The following is a 26138-nucleotide window of genomic DNA, read 5'->3' on the forward strand; positions in this document are numbered from 1 at the left end:
CCCAGGAGTTTCCACATGTGGCTTATCCCAAGCTTAATCCCAAGCAATATAGGTCCAAGTATTTAAATAAACATTTTCATTATGACAATAATTAGGTGAGCTTTAGTTTCTAGAAGATAAAAAACAGCACATACAGACATACTAGGTTTGTCTAAATTTTACAGCACAGAATTTGACATTACTGATTACAAATATTAGCACTATTCAGCAGAAAATATAATGCAAGCCACATTATAAAAAATTTTCTAGTAACCTCATTACAGTGAAAAGGTGAAATTAATTTTATTTAACCCAATATATCCAAAATATTATTTCAACATGTAATCAATAGAAAAAATACAAGATTTTTACATTCTATTTTATTCTTAAATCTCTGGAATCCAGTGCGTATTTTACATTTACGACACATCTCAATTTAGAATAGCTGTATTTCAAGCGCTTAACGCATGTTACTAGTAGCTACCAAACTGGGCATGTCATACGAAGAGATTTAAAAGCATCCTTTTAAACAAAATGAATTCAAAATTAATAATGGAAGTTTTCAGGGTTAAGGTTAAGTTAAAAACTGAACTATAGCATCAGAGTGATTTAAAGTAAAACAGTGGAAATCTAATATTAAAGAAGCTGGCTGATCTTATAAAGTAACAGTGAGAAATATCAAATTAAAGGCTATATTATAATGCATTAATATGGGCACCAAATCCAATGAAGTCACAGAAATCTAAAAAATTAATTTGCAAGTTAATCTGTAACTTTCCTAAACTAATTCTATTTAATGACTTAAAGAGAAAATGGCTGTCCTTTACCAAATAAAAAGACATGTCAAAACACATTAACTTTCCATATACATACTCATAAAGTACTCCCCCCTCTACTAGCTGCCCTTTGAAAACTAATTACTCCAGAAATTTGGAACTGGAAAATACATTGCCCTTCTACTGGATGAAGTGAAGAGGGCTCTCTGAAGTTCACTTTTGAAAGCTCTTACATATTCTTCAGTGTGAAGTGGTGCATGAAAACCAATCTAGTTAAAAGGTAAGATCATATAAACTATGGAATAAGACTGAACTGAGCTTAATCTTAGTTTTCACACTTCTGAGTTGTGTGACTTTGGAGAAGTTGTTTAACTTCTTTAGGCTTTCTCCTCTTTCTCCATAAACAAAGCTGTCACCATGAAATGAGTCTGGCATGTACGTAGAAGGCACTCAACATGAAAACTGCTGTTGTTATAAATTACGATCACACTAGAACTCCTTTCGAGTAATGTATATGACCTCAGGATCCTGCCCTAGATTCTACAAAAAAAAAAAAAAAAAAAAAATGACAGAAGACAACATACATAGGCTGGCACATGGTGGCCCAAAGCTTCAACAACAACAGACCTGCCAATAGTGCACTATGGACAGCGGCCAGGGACCACTTTGTCAGGCCCAACAGCCTGGCATGCTAACTCTTGGCGTGTATGGTAGCTGGAAGCTACCCTATTTTGTTTTTTTTTAATTTTTAGAGCAGTATTTCTCTCTGGTTCTATTTCTTCAATACTAGAACATACTTCCTTATTACAAGTCCAAAGGAACATACACGATAACTGCAGATTTGCATAATAAATTCATTTTTGTATTTTACACTCTCCTTTAATTCAGCAGATGGGTTAATTAGAAAAAAAACATTGAGAGTCAAGCACAGTGGCTCATATCTGTAATTCCAGCACTTTGGGAGGCCAAGGCGGGCAGACTGCTTGAGCTCTGGAATTCAAGACCAGCCTGGGCAACAAAGTGAGACCCTATCTCTACAAAATATGGGAAAAAATTAACCAGGGGTGGTGGTGTGTGCCTGTAGTCCCAGCTACTAGGGAGTCTGAGGTGGATACTTTGAGCCAGAGGCAGAGTTTGTAGTAAGCTGAGATTGCACCACTGCACTCCAGCCTGGGTGACAGAGCCAGAGCCAGTATAAAAAAAACAAAACAAAAAAAGAAAAGAAATAAATGGAAAAAAGAAAAAAAAAGGGGAGATAATATCCAACCATGAAAGCTATGACATTAAACACTGTGTGACAAACTGCCTACAGAACCCATCCCTGCAATGTACTGTAACAGTTAACTTTCTCCATAGCACTGATACTCTGTTACCATGAAATTACCATGTCTGTTTGTTTACTTGTTTACTGTCAGATTCCCCCCGAAACATATGCTCTTTGAAGGCAGGAACCTTGTCTGTCAAGCACTTTCATATCCCTGACACAAAGCGGGTGCTCAATTCATTAACATCCTCAATGCATCAGACTCCTGCCTAGAATCCATCCTCCAGCGAAAGTGGAGTACAAGTGGTATCAATACTTAAAATCTCAAAACACTTATTCACTCACTTACAAATCAGAGAGGCCATACAATGTATTAAGAGGACAGACTCCAAAGCGGGAATGACTAAGGTGAAATCCCGGCTCCATCACTTGCTAGTTACGTGGATTTTAGGCAAGTTATTTAACTTCTCCGAACTTCAGTTTCCTCACATGTAAATTGGGGATAATAATAGTGTCTCAAAGGACTTCTGTGGGAATTAAGAGCTAAAAATTATAAATTACTGAGAAAAGTATCTTGCATTTAGTAAAAGTTATGTGGCCAGGTGCAGTGGCTCACGCCTGTAATCCCAGCACTCTGCGAGGCCAAGGCGGCAGATCACGAGATCAAGAGATTGAGACCATCCTGGCCAACATGGTGAAACCCCATCTCTACTAAAAATACAAAAATTAGCTGGGCACGGTGGCATGCGCCTGTAGTCCCAGCTACTTGGGAGGCTGAGGCAGGAGAATCCCTTGAACTCGGGAAGCGGAGGTTGCAGTGAGACAAGATCATGCCACTGCACTCCAGCCTGGGCAACAGAGCAGGGCTCTGTCTCAAAAAAAAAAAAAAAAAAAAAAAAAAATCTAAACAAAACAAAACTAGATTCAGGGAAATTCTATCCTCCAAATTTTTACAATTGATGTCACTGTTTTAAAATGTTACAGTGAGTACTTTTCTCTTCATTGTTCATTTTTATTTTTTACTTAGAGACAGGGTCTGGCTCTGTCACCCAGGCTAGACTGCAATGGCTCTATCATAGCTCACTATAACCTCGATCTCCTGGTTCATGCTTGTAATCTGAAAGATTTGAGAGGCTGAGGCAGGAGGATTATTTGAGGCCATGAGTTTGAGACCAACCTAGGCAACACAGCAATATCCCGAATTAAAAAAAAAAAAATTCCCCAAAAAATCAAAAACAAAAACAAAAAACAAACAAAACAGGCTGGGCACAGTGACTCAAGCCTGTAATCCCAGCACTTTGGGAGGCCAAGGCAGGTGGATCCTCTGAGATCAGGAGTTCAAGACCAAGTCTGACAAACATGGAGAAACCCCGTCACTACTAAAAATACAAAATTATCTGGATGTGGTGGCATGTGCCTGTAACTCCAGCTACTTGGGAGGCTGAGGCAGGAGAATCACCGGAACCTGGGTGGCAGAGGTTGCAGTGAGCCAAGATCGCACCATTGCACTCCAGCCTGGGCAACAAGAGTGAAACTCCATCTCAAAAAACAAAAAAAATCCAAAAATTAGCCAGGTGTGGTGGCACACACCTCTAGTCCCAGCTACTCAGAAGGCTAAGGCAGGAAGATCCCTTGAGCTCAGGAGTTTGGGGCCACAGTGAGCTAACGATCAGTCCACTGCACTCTAGCCTGGGCGACAGAGTTTATCTTAAATAAATAAATAAATAAAATTCCACAATACTCCTACTATTAGTTTTATTTTGCAGAACATTCTATATGCAACTAAATTTGAGGTTTAACTAAAACCAGACATAGGGACAGACAATAGAAAGCACAGTAAAAGTAAAAGCCATATACAAGGACCACAATTTAGCCCACATTTAGGTCTAAAGCTCTACAAGTAAAATGTCACAACAGCAAATGCCACCACCTAACATCAAAGCAGTCATATGAAGACCACTTTCATGTCTGTAGGTCCAGCCTATAGAAAGTGTTGCTCAACTGGTTAAAACAAATTCTATAAACAAAAATTTTAAATCTTGCACAAAAGCTTTCTAGCTAGATTCCTATTGAGAAAACATTTACTATAAGCACCATTTCAGCCTGCATATCCAAAGAACTTAATTGTTGGCTGTGCTATATAAATCACAGAAAAAAGTGAGGTGAATAGCTGCTTATACCTCCTTTGGTCCTACCATAGCAAGACCATCATCACTTCATCTGAGTTTCACAATCTTATGAATTAGAAAAGATACCTTATTGATGAGGAAACAGAGAAAACTTACTGTGCACACCCTTCTGTCTTTGGAATCCTGTCCCTCAGTTTCTGCAGCAGTGATACTTACTCTCTGACTCTTCTCTCCCCTAACTACCTCAGACTTACCAACAAAGTCACCACAATCAACTAGAAGCCACAGATACACTCAGCCAAACAAAAACTGAAGAAAAGTTTCAAATGCTTAGGGAACAAATCTTTGAGTACCAACTAGGTGCAAATTTCACATTAGGTACTAGGCAAAATTACAGGAGGTGGCAAAAATTAATACAGTAAGTCTTCTCCTATGTCAGAGGTTCAATTCCTCCATCTCTGATCTACAGGATCAGAGTCTTACAGGAAATGGAAGGAGAGATATATATCCATACAAAATAGTATCTGGGAGGCATTTATTTCCAAAAATTCAGACTTGTCAACATTAAAGAGAATCCTCTCCTGAATCACCACATTTGTATGTTTAGAAAACATTCATGCAAGCTGTCAGCTTTCAAACAAATCCCTATCACTTGAAATGTAAGTCTGTTACACTTGCATATTCCCTTGTTTCATTTATGAATTGTGCTAAAGTACTTGTCCGCCCTGTCACCTGCCCCATCTGCTTTTTCACAAACTTCAGCAATGCCAAAATCAATAGACCTGGTCTTTTACCCACGTACTAAAGGAAGCAGAAAATAACCTGAACACCTCTTTCCATATGAACTGTCCCAATCTCACACAAGTAGAGTGCAACCACTGTCCACTAGGTCTGAAGCACTGACTCCCCCAGGCAGCTTCACAAAAATAAACATGCCCAGAGCCTCCCTCCCAGAGATTACAATTCAGGCCTCAAATGTGGCCCATTCCTTAAGACTGAGTTGACTTAGCATCTGAGTGAAAATATTTTAACATTCTGATGTACAAATACAAAACCTGTTATTTATTTATTCACTCAACTAATGTTTATTGAGCATCTACAATGTGCCAGGCAAGGTTCTAGGCGCTGGAGATACGGCAATGAACAAGACTCAAGTCTGTGCCCCGTGATAGCACTTGTATTCCACGGAGGAGACAAAAGCCAGTCATGCAAGTAATACCATTTTACGTGCAAATAAATGCAATGAAGAAGTAGTTAGATAAAGGGTTAGAGAGCGACTGGAGGGCAAAGTACACCTGTTTTAGATAGGCGAAGTCAGGGACGGTCTCGTATAAAGGTAACATTTGAGCAGAGATGTGAATGATGAAGACCTGAGGAAGCAGAAGGAACAGCAAATTTAAGGCCCTGAGGTGTTATCTCTAATCCATGTTTGGCAAAGGATTACTACACATAAAACAGGCTTCCTAACGCCAAAGAACTTAATATAGAATTAAGACCTAACAACACAAGACAAAAACCAGGTGTCAAAATAAATGTTTCTAGCAATAATGCTATGAACTATGTATCTCTATATATAAAATACTACTACTATGGACTGGCTTAGACAGGGAAGGAGGCAAAACCTAACTTTATCTGGATCTTAATGAATGAATATAATTCCAGTTCACAAAAGTGAGGAGGGAAGGAGTTTTTCCTCAGAAGCAAATGAACAAACAGAAATACAGAACTGTAAAAGTAAAAAGACAAATCTAGAATATCAGAGTAATCTTGTTGAGCAAAATTTAAGAACATGAGGCTGAAAATGTAGGTTAGAATTAGGACTAGAATGTCTTTCCCCATTTTCATTTGGAAAATGCCTGTTTATCTAAGACCACACTAAACATTTCAATTCCTTTATGAAGTATTCACTGCCACTCCCAAAGGCAACTGTTTCCTCTCTTCTGTGTTGGCACTCACCTTCCTCTGTTCATGTCTAAGGCTTAGAGACTACTTTTTCATCACAAAATCTACATTCTCCATCAACTGCTATCTCTTTTCAAACATAAGTTCCTAACCCACAAGCAGCATCCAAAATATATCTGTTCAATCAACTAAAGTAAAATAAAATGGGATGTAAGGTCTGTAAACTAGAAAACTCAACACAGTAAAGGTGCCAATTCTCCCCGAACTGATCTACAGGTTTAATGTAATTCCTATCAAAATCCCAGCAAGGTATTTTGTAGATAAATGACTTATTTTAACATTTATACAAGTCAGGTGCACTGGCTCATGCCTGTAATCCCAGCACTCTGGGAGGTCAAGGCAAGCAAATCACCTGAGGTCAGGAGTTCGAGACCAGCCTGGCCAACATAGCGAAACCCCATCTCTACTAAAAACACACAAAAAATGAGCAGGGCGTCATGTCATGTGCCTGTAATCCCAGCTACTCGGGTAGCTGAAGCACAAGAATCGCTTGAGCCAGGGAGGCTCAGAGGGTGCAGTAAGCTGAGATCACGCCACTGTACTCCAGCCTGGGTGACAAAGTGATACCCTGTCTCAAGAAAAAAAAAAAAAAGAGAGGCATAGGTCCTAGAATAGCCAGAACTATCTTGACAAAGAAGAAACAAGTGAAAGCAATCACTCTACCTGATATCAAGGCTTACCACATAGGTACAGTATTTGATATAGTGTGGTACTGGTGAAGGAACAGACACAAACATAAATGGAAGAGAACAGAGAACCCAGAAACAGATCCACCCAAATATGCCCAACTGACTGTGCTGAAACAATCAGAAACACACACACACACACACACACACACACACACACAATATGTTAAAACCTCAAAATGAAACACGAACTTCAATGTAAAACATAAAACTATAGAATTTAAAAATAAAGAAGAAAATATTTGGGATCTAGCACCAAAGCGACAAGTTCTTAGACTTGCAAGCACAATCCGTAAAAGGAAAGATCGACGTATCAGATCTCATCAAAATTAAAAACCCTGTTCTGCAAAAGACCATTTCAAGAGGATGAAAAACTAGACTGGGGGAAAATATCTGCAAACCACTTTTATGACAAAGCAGTAGTATCTAGAATATGTAAGGAAATCTTAAAACTAAACAGTAAAAAATATTAAATCCAATTAGAAAATGGGCAAAAAAAACATGAACAAACGTTTCACCAATGATGATGTAAAGATGAGAAATAAACACATGAAAGAATGTTCAACATTATTAGCCACCAGGCAAATGCAACTTAAAATCAAAAAGAGATACAACACCATCTATTAAAATGGATAAAATGAAAACCACTAAATGCTGGCAAGGATGCAAAGAAAGTTTATCCCTCATACAAGGCTAGTGGGAGTATAAAACAGTATAACCACTTTGGGTAACAGTTTGGCAGTTTCTTACAAAAACTAAAGACGTAACTATTACGGGAAGCAACAACTGTACTCTTGTATTCATACAAAAACTCATACACAAATGTTCATAGCCTACCAAGAAATAACTCAGATGTCCCCAACGGATGAAAGGTTAACATACACATCCACACTATGAAATATAACTGAACAATAAAAAGGCAACAATTTTGATGACCTGACAATTTATGCTCAGTGAAAAAAGCCAATCCCAAAAGGTTATATACTGTATGTTTTATTTATATAACATTCTTGAAATGACAAAATTATAAAAATGGAGACCAGATTAGTGGTTGCCAGGAGTTAAGGAAAGGCAGAGAACAGAAGTGGGTGTGACCATAAAAGAGTAACATGAAAGACCTTTGTAGTGTGGAAATGTTCTGTATATTAGTTAATATACTAGTTTGCTAGTTTATTAGATGTTACCATTTGGGGAAACTGGGTAAAGGGTTCACAGTATCACTGTGTGCTATGTCTTACAACTGCAAGTGAATCTACAATTATCTAAAAAAAAAAAATTTAATTTAAAAAATGGATGGGCCAGGCATGGTGGCCCATACCTGTAATCTTGACACTTTGGGAGGCTGAGGCAGAAGAATCGCTTGAGCCTAGGAGTTTCAGATCAGCCTGGGAAATACAGCAAGACTTCACCTCTATAAAAAATTTAAAAATTAGTTGGCCATAGTGGTACACACTTGAGGTCCTAGCTACTTGGGAGCCTGAGGAGAGAGGGTGGCTTGAACCTGATGTTGAAGCTGCAGTGAGCTGTGATAGTGCCACTGCACTACAGCCTGGGTGACAGAGGGAGACCCTATCTCAAAACAAAGAAACAAACAAAACAAACAAAAAGGATAGAAGGCAAAGAAGTCAATCTTAACAAGCAAAAAACATTTTTGGGTCCAGGTGGAGGGACGAATAGGTTGATAGGTGAACTATCAGAGGGTCTTCTCTCCAAGTTCAAGTTCAAAGTTAACTGGGTTGGAAGGGACAGGGACCACGAAATCATGAGAGGCTCAGATGGCAGAACTGGGAGCTTTAAAGGAATCAAGAAAACTTGGATTATTAAAGTCTGCGTGGAGCAGGGTTAAGAATCAACAAGAAAGGACCACACCTTCTTTTACAGTGAAAGCTGCAACTCCCAGGTTTGCAAACTGTTCACTGGAATGAAGTCTCTTTCCTCCAAATTCCTTTTCAGATAACTTTCTATTTTCTTTTTTTGAGAGAGAGTCTCACTCCGTCGCCAGGCTGGAGTGCACTGGCGCAATCTTGCCTCACTTCAACCTCCACCTCCCGGGTTCAAGCGATTCTCATGTCTCAGCCTCCCGAGTAGCTGGGACTACAGGCACGCATCACCACGCCCAGCTAATTTTTGTATTTTTAGTAGAGATGGGGTTTCATCATGTTGGCCAGGATGCTCTCGATCTCTTGACCTTGTGATCCACCCGCTTCAGCCTCCCAAAGTGTTGGGATTATAGGCATGAGCCACCGTGCCCGGTCTGAGAACTTTCTTTCACAATAGCAATGAACAAAACTGACAAAGCCTGTAGCTTTGGTGCTTACATGCTAATGGAGAAGACAGATGATATAATTAAAAAAAAAATACATACATACATACATATATATATATATATATATAAGGCATTCTACAAAATAGCTGACCAGTACGCCTCAAACTGTGAAATAAAGATAAAAACAAAATAGCACCCCCAACTTGTCTTACTGCATCTAAAGAGTCATTCTTAACTTGCTAATTGTTAATGCTGTTTTATCTATAAAGTTGTATTCACTAAAACTGAATTTTTCTAAAAATACAGTTATTTTATAGCACCACAGTTTGGATGTCTCTGTGAAATTCAGCATAATGGAACTTTATTTGTACAATTATAATGAAATCTTAATAACGAGAGCAAAAATATCATCTCTATCCTACAGAAAAGGATAGAGATAATAGATCCAAACAGAAAATGTTTTACAGTTACAAAAATTAGTGATAAAAGCAGATTTAGAAATCCAGATTCTCGGCCGGGCGCGGTGGCTCAAGCCTGTAATCCCAGCACTTTGGGAGGCCGAGACGGGCGGATCACAAGGTCAGGAGATCGAGACCATCCTGGCTAACACGGTGAAACCCCGTCTCTACTAAAAATACAAAAAAAAAACTAGCCGGGCGAGGTGGCAGGCGCCTGTAGTCCCAGCTACTTGGGAGGCTGAGGCAGGAGAATGGCGTAAACCCGGGAGGCGGGGCTTGCAGTGAGCTGAGATCCGGCCACTGCACTCCAGTCCGGGTGACAAAGCGAGACTCCGCCTCAAAAAAAAAAAAAAAAAAAGAAATCCAGATTCTCAATCAAAAAAGTGATTAGTGCAATATTCATTTTTCCTCCTTCACACAAAGAATCTCTTTTTCTTCCTCCTATGTGAATAAGGGTGCTCGCTTGAACTGGAGACTTCCATGACTGGCTAACATAAGAAGCAATGCCTACCTGTTTTCATTAACATTTTTAATTTTTCATAGCGCATCTCAGAAGTCCACAGCGCTTGAATCTGTCAGGATACCTACCTACGGAGAAAAGTTACAAGCTTTCTGCATGTGAACTTTCCAATGCTATACCAGCATTTATTTTGAGGTGACATTCTTAGACTAAACTCATCATCAATGATGTCTAATAAAACCCTTAATTACAAGCAACACACTCTTCTCTTACTAAACCAGATAAATGTACCAGTTAATTAATACTTAACTCCAAGTCAATAAATATGTCCTGAATGACTGTGTCCAGTCACTGTAGAGGTACCAAGGACACAGTGATGAAAATGTAGCTCCAGTTCTTGTCCAGTAAACACACAACTAAGGAAAGGTCTAAAGAACTCTAAGATGCAGAATCACTCAGGCAGCCGTAGCTCCAGAAGAGCACAAGTCAACTAAACCAGTAGGAAGAGTCAAACTATCAAGGGGAAGTGAGGCATGGAGACCCGAAAGATAGCAGGTATCAGCCAGCTGAGAAGGGGACAGGGCAATATGCAACAGACTGACACAAATATTTACAGCCATTCACTTCAAAAAATACAATGAAATGATAATAAGGAGAAGAATCCCCAAGAAAATAAAGAGAAAATGTTAGGCAGAAAACCTGATAACTAACAGACAAGTGCTAAATGACTTTACAGTTCAGAGAAAGATAAAACTGAAGCTGGCCATATGGAAGCTCAGAAAGAAGCTGCCTGTTGCCAGTAAAACAAAGAGAAAGTCATGAAATAAAGACACAGGCACCTTCAAAAGTGGATGTGTGGATAAATTCATCCTTGAAACTGTGCAACAGACAAATAATTCACAGATTTCTTTCCTCGTTCACCAAGAATAAAGACTACACTACCCCCTCCAGATACCGGACTCAATGACAACAGGCACAGCTGGTGGGGAGGAGGCAGGAATGAAAAAATGAATAGAGAGATTAAGTGAAATTTTACTTGCTAAACTGTGAGAATTCAGGTCCTTTCCTTCCCTGCTTGGTGACCCAAATGCTGGCAGTTTACACTCTTCTCCAGACAAGAGAGTAAAAGATTCTTCTCTAGGAAATCTGACACTGACACACACCCACACACCACCCTACCCTAAAGGACCTATGGATAATGACATCTAGAGTTACCAATGAAATGGACCTACAGTGAGGCTCACAGTTTACAAGTCCTACTACCCATATGCAGTAATTTCCCCGTTAGCTTACACATTTTAAACCTCATGTGACTTTCTGAAACTACGTACTTTGATAAAAGTTAAAGACAACGGCAGGTAAAAGCAACATGGAAAGGAAAAAGAAGTATCTAAGCAGATGATTTATTTTTTATCATCTTATAATCATTTATTTATAATAAATGAGTAAAAATAGAATTTTAAAACAAATCATTCTCAATCCTAATAAAAATACATGCCAAAATAGGGTTAAGTAAAAAGTACTCAACCTGTGTATCCATTAACATAGATGGCAACTCCACTAAAAATTGTAGATGAAGTCCCATCCTTCTGCACAGCAGCATCTGATCGAAATTGTTCCTCCAATTTCTGGACCTTGGCAGCCATATACCCACCCTAGAATTAAAGAAAAGGTAAACCAATCACAAAGGTTACATTTAATCCCCCCTTTTTTGAAAAATATAAAAGCTATATTTTAAAAACTAAATAAATGGACCTTATTCTGTGCTAGTGATCAGAACATAATGATGACCTCATAAACGTAAACCATAGGCAAGGCAGTAAGTAAAACAGGAAGGTTGGGCCAGGTACAGTGGCTCACACCTGTAAGGAGCCACCGTTGGGAGGCCGAGGCAAGTGGATCACCTGAGGTCAAGAGTTTGAGACCAGCTTGGCCAACATGGTGAAACCCTGTCTCTACTAAAAATACAAAAATCAGCCAGGTGCGGTGCCCAGCGCCTGTAATCCCAGCTACTCAGGAGGCTGAGGCAGGAGAATTGCCTGAACCCAGGAGGTGGAGGTGGCAGTGAGCCAAGATGGCACCACTGCACTCCAGCCTGGGTGACAGAGCAAGACTCCATCTCAAAAAATAATAAACAAACAAACAAACAAACAGGTAGGTCAAAGAAGAACTTTCCCTCTATCAACTCATTTTAACTTTATTACATTCTTATGATTATAAAAGTTACTTTTAAAAAAAGCTAGGTCAATAATAATAATACCAACTGGGCACAGTGGCTCACGTCTGTGATCCCAGCACTTTGGGAGGCCAAGGACGGCAGATCACCTGAGGTCGAGAGTTCGAGATCAGCCTGACCAACATGGTGAAACCCCGTCTCTACTAAAAATACAAAATTAGCCGGGCATGGTGGCGCATGCCTGTAATCCCAGCTACTTGGGAGGCTGAGGCAGGAGAATCACTTGAACCCAGAAGGTGGAGGTTGCAAAAAAGCTGAGATTGTGCTATTGCACTCCAGCTTGGGCAACAAGAGCAAAACTGCATCTCAAAAAATAGTAATAATAATATCACAAAATATTGTTCTTATGGACATAATTGAGCAAGTTACACCAAAGTTTAAACCAATTACAAATTTGACAAGTGGTCTCAGAGCATACTTCATTTTATTTTTTTTGAGACAGAGTCTTGCTGTTGTCGCCCAGGTTGGAGTGCCGTGGTGCAATCTCAGCTCACTGCAAACTCTGCCTCCCAGCTTCAAAAGAGTCTCCTGCCACAGCTTCCCAAGTAGCTGGGATTATAGGCGCTCATCACCATGCCCAGCTAATTTTTATATTTTTAATAGAGACGGGGTTTCACTATGTTGGCCAGGATGGTTTCCAACTCCTGACCTCAGGTGATCCACCCACCTCAGCCTCCCAAAGTGCTGGGATTACAGGTGTGAGCCACCGCGCCCAGCCTCAGAGCATATTTTAGACTGGCTTCCACTATCTCCCATATACAGAGAGCTTAAAATGAATTATTTCAGGTAAAAATGAGGCAACTGGATAAACCAGTGTAATCCTCCCTACACATGGGTAAGAATACAATGAATGCTCCAGTGGCTAAATTCTAGATCTAATCAATCTATTTGACAGTAATATTAACTTTCATTAGATAACATCCACCTCACAATAAATATTAAAAAATAATTTTTTTGCTAAACATCTTGACAGATCTAGGGATTCAACTATACTTTTCCTGAACTTTGATATAATCAAGCTTGATTTCAATTATTAGGTCTTTAAATTAAAGTTGTAGGTGGCTAGAAGTACATGGTTTTTTTCCCCAAAATGGAAATGACTGCATAATTTCTGCTGATTATTAAACTATTACATGCTCACTATGAAGTTTCTTTTCAGAAAATACAGGAAATATAGGGAAGAAAATTAAAACTGGTATAATCCTATTCATTAAAATGTTGAGGTGCTGTTTTCAAAGCTTATTTCTATATCTCAGAGCATAGAGGTTTTACAAAAATATAATCACACAAAATATTTCTTTGTAACACACTGTTTTAGTCAAGGTTATTCTTTCCAGGTTAAGATATATAAAACTGAATAATGACTGTACAGTGCTCCACTATACACAGATAACTTATTTGACCAATTCCCTATTATTGGACATTTATGTGTTTTCCTGTTTTTCAGTATTATTAGCAATACTACAATAAAATCATCATAAATTATTGTGCACTAGGCATATTTACTTCCTCAGGGTAAAACTCCTGTAAAGCTTAGGGGATAAAGTTTATAAACATCATAAGGCTTTCAATACATTATGAAAACTCAAGGATTTGGTGTCTAAAGTAATTTACAATTTAGAAAACAAGTTAAACCACATTATAAACAAAAAGAAGAATGAAAAATATCTAGACAGTTCGACATAATTATTTTTACTCTTTTAAAACACACCCATTTTTCCCAGCCATCATTTTCAGCTCGCTTTCTCCATCCACCTCGCCTCATGGTGGAGCTTCTGTATCGGGAAGGAAAAAAAATACGTCAGTTTTGTAACATAATGTATTCCTAATTGATATTTTATTTCAATATCAAGAAAATAAGAAATTAAAATAAATTCAAACATCCAATTGATGAAAGTCAAGAATACAATACTAAGTAAACTTTTTCTGAAGTTCTCCATTCTCCAGCTATAAGTGAAATGTGTCTACAAAACACCCTCCTACAGGTATGTTTAAACTGTAACTGTTAAATTTAAAATTCAATAGAAAAATATCTTTATGCATTCCTGAGCACCAATCCTAACACTCACACAAAACATCACCAAATCCAATGAACATAGCCATGCTTACTTTACTTGTTACCATTATAAGATAATTAACAAAATATTTCCCTTCATGAGTTGTCCTATAGTATGGCTCTTAAACTCTGTCTTTGTTATTACATACTGGACACTTAAGAGTTCAGTCATAGTGTGATTCACATATTCTGCCAAAGCCCTAGAAGAAGTCAATTAAAAATGATGCAGAAAAAATTATCACTGATAATAAACTATAACAGTAAATCTGTCATTCTCCTTAAGGCAGCACTTACTTAACTAACTATACTATCACTAGGATGACCAAATGATGGTTCACATTAAGTGGCAGCTGGCTTAGTGGCTAGCAAAATATAAACTATAACTCATAAAAAGAGGCTAAATGAAACCCCTTGTAAAGTCAAAACCTTCTAACACAAATGGCTACATTTTGGGATATGACTACATTTATCCTTAACAAAATTAATGTAACTTCTATTTAGATAATTTTCTTCTACTAACTATATACATGTATATCAAATGGTTACCATATGAAGCCTTATATATTATCCACGTCAAATCAGCTCTGATATGATCTATGAGAATTTTTTACTTAACAACACTTTAAACCATGACACTTTACCCCACACACATTAGCAGATATTTTCCTTCTTTCTTTCTTTTGAGACAAAGTCTTGCTCTGTCACCCAGGCTGAAGTGCAGTGGCACAATCTCGGCTCACAACCACCTCCGTCTCCCGGGTTCAAGTGATTCTTCTGCCTCAGACTCCCAAGTAGCTGGGATTACAGGCGACTGTCACCACGCCTAATTTTTGTATTTTTAGTAGAGATGGGGTTTCACCATGTTGGCCAGGCTGGTCTAGAATTCCTGACCTCAAGTGATCTGCCCGCCTCTGCCTCCCAAAGCGCTGGGATTACAGGCATGAGCCACCATGCCTAGCCAGCAGATATTTTCTTAAATATTTTTATTCTTAGTATACTGCAGGATTTAGTTTTTCTGTGTTGACATTTACAACAATTTGAATTTTTACTGTCACCCTTAAAAGATACCTAAAAGACATGCAGAAATGTTGTCAAAATGTTAAGTCCCAACAGAGACAAGATAATACAAATGTTTTAGGGGCATGTGCAAGGTGCTCTGAGAAAAGGCGGTAAACTGATTAACCCTGAGGAGAGATTTTGTTTTTAAGTCCCAAGGTAGGAGGAGCATGAATACCCAATGTGCTCATTATCAAGTCCCAGAAGTGCCATATGCGCTGTTAAATATTTCTCCTGTTTTCAAGAGGCTCACTTTGTCCAGTCCCAACAGACTTTAGCCCTTAAAGGAAATCTAGGAGACACATTAACACACAGCTCTGGACTACATGTAAACTGAATCCACACACCTACTGGAACAAGTAGAGTCTGGAGTTCTGGCCATTATACACTAAAAACACATACCCCAATAATTAAAGGCAGCTATTAAACTGTTAAAAAAAGGTAAATAAAGGAGTAAAGTGTATTTTATACATGTGGTGGCCCAATCATTTAAGAGCTCCAGTTGTTTAACGTCTGTTGTATACCTACTGCACAAGGCCAATAAAATTCCTTAATGATGGTTTAATGAGGGTAGAAGCATGAAACACAGTTGTAATACAAAAACAAAAACAGCCGGGCGCGGTGGCTCAAGCCTGTAATCCCAGCACTTTGGGAGGCCGAGACGGGCGGATCATGAGGTCAGGAGATCGAGACCCTCCTGGCTAATACAGTGAAACCCCGTCTCTACTAAAAATACAAAAACTAGCCGGGCGAGGTGGCGGGCGCCTGTAGTCCCAGCTACTCGGGAGGCTGAGGCAGGAGAATGGCGTAAACCCGGAGGCGGAGCTTGCAGTGAGCTGAGATCCGGCCACTGCACTCCAGCCTGGGCGACAGAGCGAGACTCCGCTCAAAAAAAAAAAAAAAAAAAAAACAAAAACAACAGCAACAACAACAAAAAATAAAACAGGTATTAAGGGTTCTTTCCCCCAACTCCAAAGTAACAATACCATTCCAGACAAACGTTTAAAACTTTGAAAGGAAAAGGAAAGAATGAAGGACTGACCATTTTCGTTTCGTCATTTCCAATAACTTGACTCATGAACAACAAACTCCTACTGATCCAGAAATCAAATAGTCAAAAATTACTAGCCAACATTCCGAAGAGGACAAAAATCTTCAGAGATCTGCCACCTCACCTCTCTTCCCCAAACCGGATTATTTTTCCCTCTGAGAATATTTGGCAATCCTAGAAGAGTGGCTGAGAGACTGGGCAAAGTTTCTGACAAACAGTGCTAAGAGAGAAAAAGTAAAGTCCAAGAGTCTTCCAAGGATACAGATTCCCACAATTGGTATTAGAACCCTACGAATAACAAGAAATTGGAAGCAGACAGACCAAACTTTGCAGAAATGTATTCTGCCTTACATTATTTCAATCTCTGAAAACAGATTAAGGTGATCGTGGGCCAGGCACGGGGGCTCACACCTGTAATCCCAGCACTTTGGGAGGCCAAGGTGGGTGGATCACCTGAGGTACAGTCTGGCCAACATGGTAAAACCCCGTCTCTATTAAAAATACAAGATTGCTGGGTGCAGTGGCTCACGCTTGTGATCCCAGCACTTTGGGAGGCTGAGGTGGGGAGTTCGAGACCAGCCTGACCAACATGGAGAGACCCTGTCTCTACTAAAAATAAAAAATTAGCCGGGTATGGTGGTGAGTGCCTGTAATCCCAGCTACTTGGGAGGCTGAGGCAGAAGAATCGCTTGAACCCGGGAGGTGGAGGCTGCGGTGAGCTGAGATTGCACCATTGGACTCCAGGCTCGGCAACAAGAGCGAAACTCCATCTCAAAAAAAAAAAAAAAAAGAAAGAAAATTAGCCGGGAACGGTGGCTGTTTCTGCTACTCAGCAGGGATCTTTGAAAAACAGACTCCGCCAATGCCTCTGTACTCACATGCAGGGAAAAGTTCTCCACTCCAGACGACTGATTTGCTTCTTTAAATTCCGTTTAAATTTTGTTCCATTCCCTAGAACGGAGGAGGGCATTTAATCAGGATACCACTACTTGACAGAAATATCCTTCAGAAATAACACACTCCCTCAGTTTTTTTCCTGTTCCAAGCAACTACCTGAATTACAATGTGTCCTCTTGACTAAAGGTACTCCCTGAGAAGTGACTGCACTGCACTGACAAACCATCCAGTTACCAAGCTAGACTTGTAAACAAAAATTGCCTTCTAGTTTTCAGAGGCACTCTTGCAGACCAGGCTCCCAATTTAATTCCACAGAACTTGATGACCTTGAGGAACGTGATAATGGTTTCTGAAACTGTGATTCACAACCTAAAATAACCTGCCAATGTCTCCTTATCCAGTAACATTAACAGGGCAGCCAATTACTGTGTTTCAAAAAATTAGTTTAAAAAACAGATGACGGGTGAATACATGAATGCAAAAATACCCTTATTCTTAACATTTAGGGTACACCTTCAATAAACATGAACTACTGTTATAGTAATCTACTCTGCCAGTCCACAGAGTGAAAATCGAATGAGACTACATATGTGGAAACCCTTTGAAAACTATAACACAGGGAACATAGTTATTTTAAGTTAGTTATCCATGGTCTACAACATAATGCTAACAGCAGACTAGATTTGGTGATAAAAGATATGGGCTCAAATCCCAGTTCCACGATTGCCTAACAGTGTGATTTGGAGTGAGTCCAACAGCACTGAGCCTAACATTTCTTCACCTATAAAACAAGAAAGTTTGACTGCAGAATCTTTGTGGGGCCATGACTGGATGAAGGGTGGATGTGGCGGGGAGACGAGATGAGAGTTGGGGGTAAAAACAGCAAGCAAGCAAGGTTCCACTCTCTAAACCCACCTTCAATTTTAGCAGCCACACTTTTTTTTGTCCCCCATGAGTTTTAGGTTTAGGGTCTGAACAAGATTGTTCTTGAAGAAAAAGCACAACAACTTGAAAAAGACTGATAATTAAGAGTAATGAACTAAAAACTAAGTACAAAATGTCTTCGTTCTTTTCTGTTTCCATATGTGACTCTACAAGAGAGTCCTATGTGGAAATCTCCCAATCCTCGAAAGGTTCACAAGCTAAAACTCACCTACAAGCTAAAACTCAATCAAATTATACAGACCAACTAAATTATGTGCTGTCAGTAGAGCCATGCCCAGTCCCCAGTGCTAATAAGCAGTAACAACTAGCCAGGTGAGGTAAGGTGAAGCCAATGGGAGAGTCGCTCTGTCTACCAGGAGCCCAGGCATCCTGAGTGCCTACACAGAAGACTTCCTCTCTCCACTCTCTCAACAGGGATGTTCAAAACTCTAGTAAGGGTCTCATCAAGGACATGCTTATTTAAAAATACGAGACCACTTATGCATGCATTTTTCCTAATGTTTATCTTCTGCCGGAACCACACTACTCTCAGTTCATTCTAAACTTTATTCTGCTTTCTTTTTACCATGGTTATTGGTGGATTTTACTATCTAGCCCAAGAATGATGTTTATCACCAGGAACATTCATTTTCATGTAAATATGATATTTCCCAGCACTTTGGGAGGCCGAGGCGGGCGGATCATGAGGTCAGGAGATCGAGACCATCCTGGCTAACACAGTGAAACCCCGTCTCTACTAAAAATGCAAAAAATTAGCCAGGCGAGGTGGCGGCACCTGTAGTCCCAGCTACTCGGGAGGCTGAGGCAGGAGAATGGCGTGAACCTGGGAGGCGGAGCTTGCAGTGAGCTGAGATCGCACCACTGCACTCCAGCCTGGGTAACAGAGCGAGGCTCTGTCACAAAAAAAAAAAAAGAAAAAGAAAGAAAAACTCCCACTACATGTTCAAATGTTCAGGGTTAATCTGATGGTTACATATCTGTAACTCTAAAATCTGTTGATTAATGAAACTGATTTTGAGTGGCTTTTAATCAGTCTTTATTACTACAGTCATATATAAACATACACATTTGTAAAAAGTAGAGGTTCCTCTTCAAAGACTTTCCTCCCCATCTAATTAGGAATAAATAGTAACTTCTCTTAGAAGCAAAATGTATTCAAAGACCTGTGCTAACATTCTTAAACATCTGCTAGCCGTAATAAAGAAATCAATGTACTTTATGTTCTTAGCTCCCACTATTTAGCCTAAATACTTGCCCTGGCATATATATATATATATATATATACACACACACATACAAACACACACACATACATACATACTGGTCCAAGTCAGCATTAGGTCATAGCCTGTTCCTCTTCCTTATCTGAAGGTGTTTTTACCTTTCTCGGCATTCCACAAGTTACTTCCTCCTTCCTTTGTTCTCCTCTGCCTTTGTCTCTTTAAGTTCTAAGCTGTTAGTCAATCGGGACAAATACAGAACATGAGGTCCCGTTCCAGCCAGTGGAAACCGGACATAGCAGTAGGGTGGGCACATCAGGTTATAAATGGCCCTGCCTTCTTTGTTTGGTGTACTCTCAAGGCAAAACTACTAGCGAGTGAGTGTACCCTTTCTGCAGAAGTATAAAAATGGCCTTGCTGAGGATACTAAATTTATGTTCAAGTGCTACTTCTTTACAGCACCAGGGAACAAGCATTTCAATCAGATTTATCCTATCTTTATGTAATAGTTATCTAAAAAATATTTGCTGAATGTAGTGAGAATCAACATGCAAAGAGTATGCAATGAATGAATGTGCACATTATAGCAGCATAACATAATTCATGAATGTGACACAAATGCAAAGAAAGCAGCCTGTGGCCACCCCTCATCTAGCAAGGCTTGAAACGAAATTTGCCTTTGGCACCCTGCCATCTCTCTACTCCACACCTCTTTGTTTTCAGCGCCTCTTTGTCTTACTTAGCTGTCAATTCTCTGCTAAGGCATTTACTGACAACTAAGGAACTGGTTAAAAACTGGCTTAAGGTATGATGCAACCCAGGGTCATCTGTGTTTCGAAGAACTTCTTCATGACCATTTCAATGAGGAAAGGACAATCTTTTCAACAAATGTTGACAGGAAAACTGGATATCACATGCAAAAGAAGTTGGACCTTTACACCACGTTAAAAAAAACTCAAAGTGTATGAAAGACGTAAATATAAGAGCTAAAACGATCCAACTCTTAGGAGAAAACATAAAAGCTTCACAACACTGGATTTTGCAATGATTCTTGGGGAAAACGTAACAAAAGGAAAAAACAGATAAACTGGACTACATCAAAATTTAAAACTTCTGTGAATCACAGGGCAAAAAAGGGTAAAAAGGCAATCCACAGAATGGAGAAAATATCTGCAAATCATACATCTAATAAGGGGTTCATACACTTCCCAATATCAACAACTCCTACCATAAACTGTAACAATAAACACACAAAGCCACTAAGAAATAAAGGATCTAAACAGACACTTCTCTAAAGAAGATAGACAAATGGCCAATAAGCACACAAAAAAAGTTCAGTGTCATTAATCACTATGGAAATGCAAATAGAAACCACATTGAGATACCACCTCACACCCAGCAGGATAGCGACTATTTAAAAAAAAAAAAAAAAAAAAAAGTGTTGATAAGGATGGGAAGAAATCCGGCTCCATGAGCCCTGTTGGTGGGAATTTAAATGGTGCAGCTGGTAAGAAAAACAGTATGGCAGTTACTAAAAAACTCAGAAATACAATTATCCTGTAATTCCACTTGTGAGAATATATCCAAAGGAACTGAAACCTGGGACACAAAGAGATATTTATGTGTACATTCATATTAATAAGCGTTATTCACAATAGCCAAAAGGCGGAAGCAACCCAAGTGTCCATCCACAGACGAACAGGTAAACCAAACGTGGTACACACATACAACGAAATACTACTCCGCCTTAAAAGGAAGGAAATTCCAAAGCTTGCTACAACTTGCATGAACCTTGAAGCCATTACGGTAAGTTAATTCACAAAAGGACAAATACTGTATGATTCTACCTATATGAAGTATTTAAAGTAGTTAAATTCAGAGAGAGCACGATGGTGGCTGCAGGTGGACTTACTGTTTAACAGGTAGTCTCAGGCAAGATGAAAGAGTTCTAGAGATGGATGGTGGCGATGGTTGCACAACAATGTGAATGTACTTAATGCAACTGAACTGTACACTTAAAAACAGCTAAAATGGTAAACTTTTACATGTATCTTACCACAATTAAGAAGAATTTTAAAAAAAAGTACTTCTGAAGCTGCAAACACTCCACAGGCACCTGCAAGCTGCAGTAGACAGGATCTTCAGGCGGGGTGCAAAGCTGGGAAAAAGCCTACTTCAAGAAATCTGTACAGCAGTATCTGGGTGTTTTGTTTATTTTTTACTTTGAATTGGGGGCAGTGGGAGGCCATCTGAGAATTTACAATAACCAGGTATTGCCTTTATGAGTGACTAAGTACATAAAGCGCTAGCACATATGCCCTAAAAAAAGTTTGGTAACAGTCTGCTCCAATGTGCTCTTATTCTGTCCTTTAATGGTAAAAGTTTTAACACCAGAAACAGCTTTTTATGTAACATTTAGATACAAAAATACAGCCATTTGTGGATCTTGTTTTGATTCAACCTTAGAGACCATCATTGTCTAAGGCTACAGTTCTCCAACAACTGCTGAAGTTGTATGGGTACTACAGACATGCACATCCCACAAACCAGTCAGGTTCTGATCGTGAAGGGACTGTCACCAAGGTATATAAAACAAAACAAAAGGCCGGGCCTGGTGGCTCATGCCTGTAATCCCAGTACTTTGGGAGGCTGAGGTGGGCAGATCATTTGAGGTCAGAAGTTTGAGACCAGCCTGACCAACCTGGTGAAACCCCATCTCTTAAAAATACAAAAAAAAAAAAATTAGCCGGGCATGGTGGCGCATGCCTGTAGTCCCAGCTACTCAGGAGGCTGAGGCAGGAGAATCACTTGAACCCAGGAGGTGTAGGTTGCAGTGAGCCAAGATCGCGCCACTGTACTCCAGTCTGACAGAGCAAGACGGGAAGGGACAGGACAGGAAGGGAAGGGAAGAATTCGGACACCTAGGTGAAGGGCGCAATTTCCCAGAAGTACAAGTACTGGCTCTAACCTTCAACCTGTACCTGCTTTTAGCAACTGATTCTAAACCAAGCCAACAGTTCACATTCTAAGCATAGTGCTGTGTGTCTTTCATGTATTTAAAATATCTTTTAAAAATATACAAGTCCAAGATATTTAGATCAGGCTTTATTCCTAACCCAATAAAACACATTTTTGCCACTTTATGTGGTTTTTTTTTACACCTTCAGCATACTGAAACATTTTCCTATTACTAATTTTTTCTGCTGCAATAAAACAATTTCTGTAGCAGATGAGATACTGTCTTGATAAACGCACAATTCAAAGAACTTCAATCTATCAAAGTGGCACACAGCACTCTCCACAGAAAAAATTATAGGTTTTGGTACGTAAGCCTTTTCTTGAAGTCAGTATGATCTTTCCATCTTTTCTTGGGACATTCTCTATTATTCCCTCATCACTGACTTGTGTTTATACACTGCTCTGTAATGCTAAGTACATTATGCAATCCTGCTAGGTGTTCCTTTTCAAAAATAGCTTTTCTTGCTGTATTTATAAAAGCAATTCGTGTTTATTGCAGAAAATTGGAAAATACAGAAAACAGAAAAGGAAAAAAATTACCCACATTCCTACCACCTAAAAAAATTCACCTATTAACTGACGGTTTATATTTCCTTCCTTTTAGTGTTCCTTTAATTTTTAACATTCAAATTTAATTTCTTTACATTTAAACACATTACTAGTAATACCTTTCTTTCACTTCTGAAATGTCTTTAGTTTTCCAAGACCCCTTTACATCTACCATTTATCTTTACAACTCATCCATAGAGTAAGTCAGTCAAGTACTATTTATTTTGCACACAACAGTTGCCTTCTAGGGTAGAGAAGCTAAGAAGTTCTAAAAGGCTGCACTGCTGGCTCGTGGTACAAAATCATACTCATCTTCTACAAAATTATGTTCCCAAATCTTCAATGGAAAAAATAATAATGGTATGAATATGAACTGCTAAAAGGTTAAGAACACTCCTATTGAATTGAAGTAACCTAACACAATTCAACAAAACAGATTCTTCACCAGGGAAACCAGCAGCAGTCTAGATTATAATAGAGCCATATATGTAACAAGACCAAGGAAGAAAACAGGTCCTACAAATAAGCTCCATCTAGACCCCAACTAGTCCATATTGATAAGCAGAGGTCGGGTGTGGTGGCTCAAATCTGTAATCCCAGCACTTTGGGAGGCTGAGGAGGCGGATCACTTGAGGTCAGGAGTTCGAGACCAGTCTGACCAACATGGTGAAACCTGTCTCTACTAAAAAGAAAAAAATCGGCCGGGCGCGGTGGCTCAAGCCTGTAATCCCAGCACTTTGGGAGGCCGAGACGGGTGGATCACGAGGTCAGGAGATCGAGACCCTCCTGGCTAACACGGTGAAACCCCGTCTCTACTAAAAAATACAAAAAACTAGCCGGGGAGGTGGCGGGCGCCTGTAGTCCCAGCTACTCGGGAGGCTGAGGCAGGAGAATGGCGTAAACCCGGGAGGCGGAGCTTGCAGTGAGCTGAGATCCGGCCACTGCACTCTAGCCTGGGCGGCAGAGCGAGACTCCGTCTCAAAAAAAAAAAAAAAAAAAAAAATCAGCCAGGCATGGTAGCAGGCACCTGTAATCCCAGCTATTCAGTGGGGGCTGACTTGAATGCGGTAGGCAGAGATCACAACGAGCCAAGACTGTGCCACTACTCTCCAGCCTGGGCGACAGAGTGAGACTTCGTTTCAAAAAAAAAAAAAAAAGTAGAGACCCAAAGACAACATCAACTTTGTTGCTAAGCAGTTCTCTGAACTTAAGCAAGTCATAATCAGTCATATTTTAGTTCCTCCGTACGTGGAAAGAGTTGGGCCTGATTGAAATGCTTGTTCCCCGGTGCCATAAAGAAATAGCACTTGAACATAAATTTATTTAGTAAGGCCATTTTTATTTCCTGCAGAAAGGGTACACTTGCCAGCAGTTTGGCCATGAGAGTACACCGAACAAAGGAGCAGGGTCATTTATAACCTGATGCGTCCACCCTACTGCTGTGTCCGGTTTCCACTGGCTGGAACGGGAACTCACGTTCTCTATTTGTCCAGACTGGCTAACAGCTTAGAACTTTCTAAAAGAGTCAAAGGCAGAGGAGAACAAAGGAGGGAGGAAGTAACTTGTGGAATGCTGAGAAAGGTAAAAACACTTTTAAGTAAGGAAGAGGAAAAGGATATGACCTAATGCTTGCTTGGACCAGTAAAAGCATGCCAGGGCAAATATTCAGGAGCAGAGGTCTTTGAATAAATTTTGCTTCTAAGATAAGTTACTATTTATTTCTAATCAGATGGGGAGGAAAGTCTTTGAAAAGGAACTTCTACTTTTACTTTTTACAGACCTGACAAATTCTACAGTCTTTTGCAATTGTTTAAACGTACATGATTCTATGCTTGAATCCAGGAGGCAGAGGTTGCAGGGAGCCAAGATCGTTGACACTGCACTCCAGCCTGGGTGCCAGAGCAAGACTCCATCTCAAAAATAAACAAACAGGTGGTGGCTCATGCCTGTAATCCCAGCACTTTTTCTACGCTTTCCAAAAAACAACAAGATGTGCCTATACACAGATGTGGCTGTGCAATAAAGATCCTAACCCAGTGGTTTGGCCTTTGCCCTTGGTTCCTGGGAGGTAATCCTTTCTTTTCCCCACCTTCACATGGTCCAAGATGAGACTGGGAGGTCATCTCTAAGCCCTTAGAACGCCCACTCTACGGGAGCAGTGGCTCATGCCTGTAATCCCAGCACTTTAGGAGGCCGAGGCGGGAGGATCACAAGGTCAGGAGTTCGAGACCAGCCTAGCCAACATGGTGAAACCCCATCTCTACTAAAAATACAAAAATTAGCCGGGCACGGTGGCGCACACCTGTAATCCCAGCTACTCAGGAGGCTGAGGCAGGAGAACTGCTTGAACCCAGGAGGCAGAGGATGCGGTGAGTGGAGGTTGCAGTGAGCCGAGATTGTGCCACTGTACTTCAGGCTGGGTGACAGAGCAAGGCTCTGTCCAAAAGAAAAAAAAAAGGATGTCCACCCTGTTAAGTGCTTTTGTTAACTGGGGGCTTTGAGCCACTCCAGATAGTTTCGCACTGTGATTTACAGTGAAGGGCTTTCAGCCATGTATAATCAACCTCCTGAAGGGCTGAAAACTAAAGGTCACCATGCCAACAGTCAATCAGATCCAGGTGACCAAGTCCCAGTACAAATGCTGGATACCAAGGCTTGGGTGAGCTTCCCTGACTGGCAATCTCCATAAGTACTGTCAGAAGGTGGCACTGTCCACAACTTCGCCAGCAGAGGATAACTGGAAGTTTCGTAAGTGGAACTCTTCTGTGTGCCCCATGCACCTCTTCCCTTGGCTGATTTCATTCTGTATCTTTTCACTGTAATAAATCCAACCATAAGTAAAACCCCTTTCAGTAGTTCTGTGAACCCTTCTAGCTAATTATTTAACCTAAGGATGGTGTGGATCCCCACATTTGCAGTTGATCTCATTAGGGTGGTCTTGGGACCCCCAACTCTGCGATGGCAAAATGGCACTGTCCTCCAGTACTCATTCTTCTTTCTTTTAGTAATGGAACACCTCTCCTGCCCCTCTTAGCAGGAGGCAGAGTGGGCAAACAGAGACTACATTTCCCAGGCTCTTCTAAAAATCAGTGGTGGCTACGTGACTCAGTTCTGGCTAAGGAGGTATGAG

The 26138-nt window shown here is 40.0% G+C and overlaps 1 protein-coding gene across 12 annotated transcripts in view; it reads right to left on the reverse strand.

Annotated features, from left to right (window-relative positions):
* REV1 (REV1 DNA directed polymerase) overlaps window positions 1-26138 on the reverse strand; it is an 88634-nt gene that overhangs the window by 50280 nt on the left and 12216 nt on the right. For 7 of the 12 annotated variants that reach the window (XM_033239018.1, XM_033239019.1, XM_033239021.1 and 4 more), the window contains exons 2-3: window positions 13928-13991; window positions 11509-11635 (exon numbers count right to left, since the gene is read on the reverse strand). In XM_033239018.1, the coding sequence (XP_033094909.1) occupies window positions 11509-11635; window positions 13928-13981 (181 nt within the window). In that variant the 5' untranslated portion in view covers window positions 13982-13991. Of the gene's footprint in view, window positions 1-11508; window positions 11636-13927; window positions 13992-17257; window positions 17331-26138 lie in introns of all 12 variants that reach the window. The other 5 variants (XR_004443922.1, XM_033239013.1, XM_033239012.1 and 2 more) reach the window with 1 other exon arrangement.

The sequence above is a fragment of the Trachypithecus francoisi genome, unplaced genomic scaffold (genome assembly GCF_009764315.1).
Source record: "Trachypithecus francoisi isolate TF-2019V2 unplaced genomic scaffold, Tfra_2.0 Lachesis_group17, whole genome shotgun sequence".
Classification (NCBI taxonomy): domain Eukaryota; kingdom Metazoa; phylum Chordata; class Mammalia; order Primates; family Cercopithecidae; genus Trachypithecus; species Trachypithecus francoisi.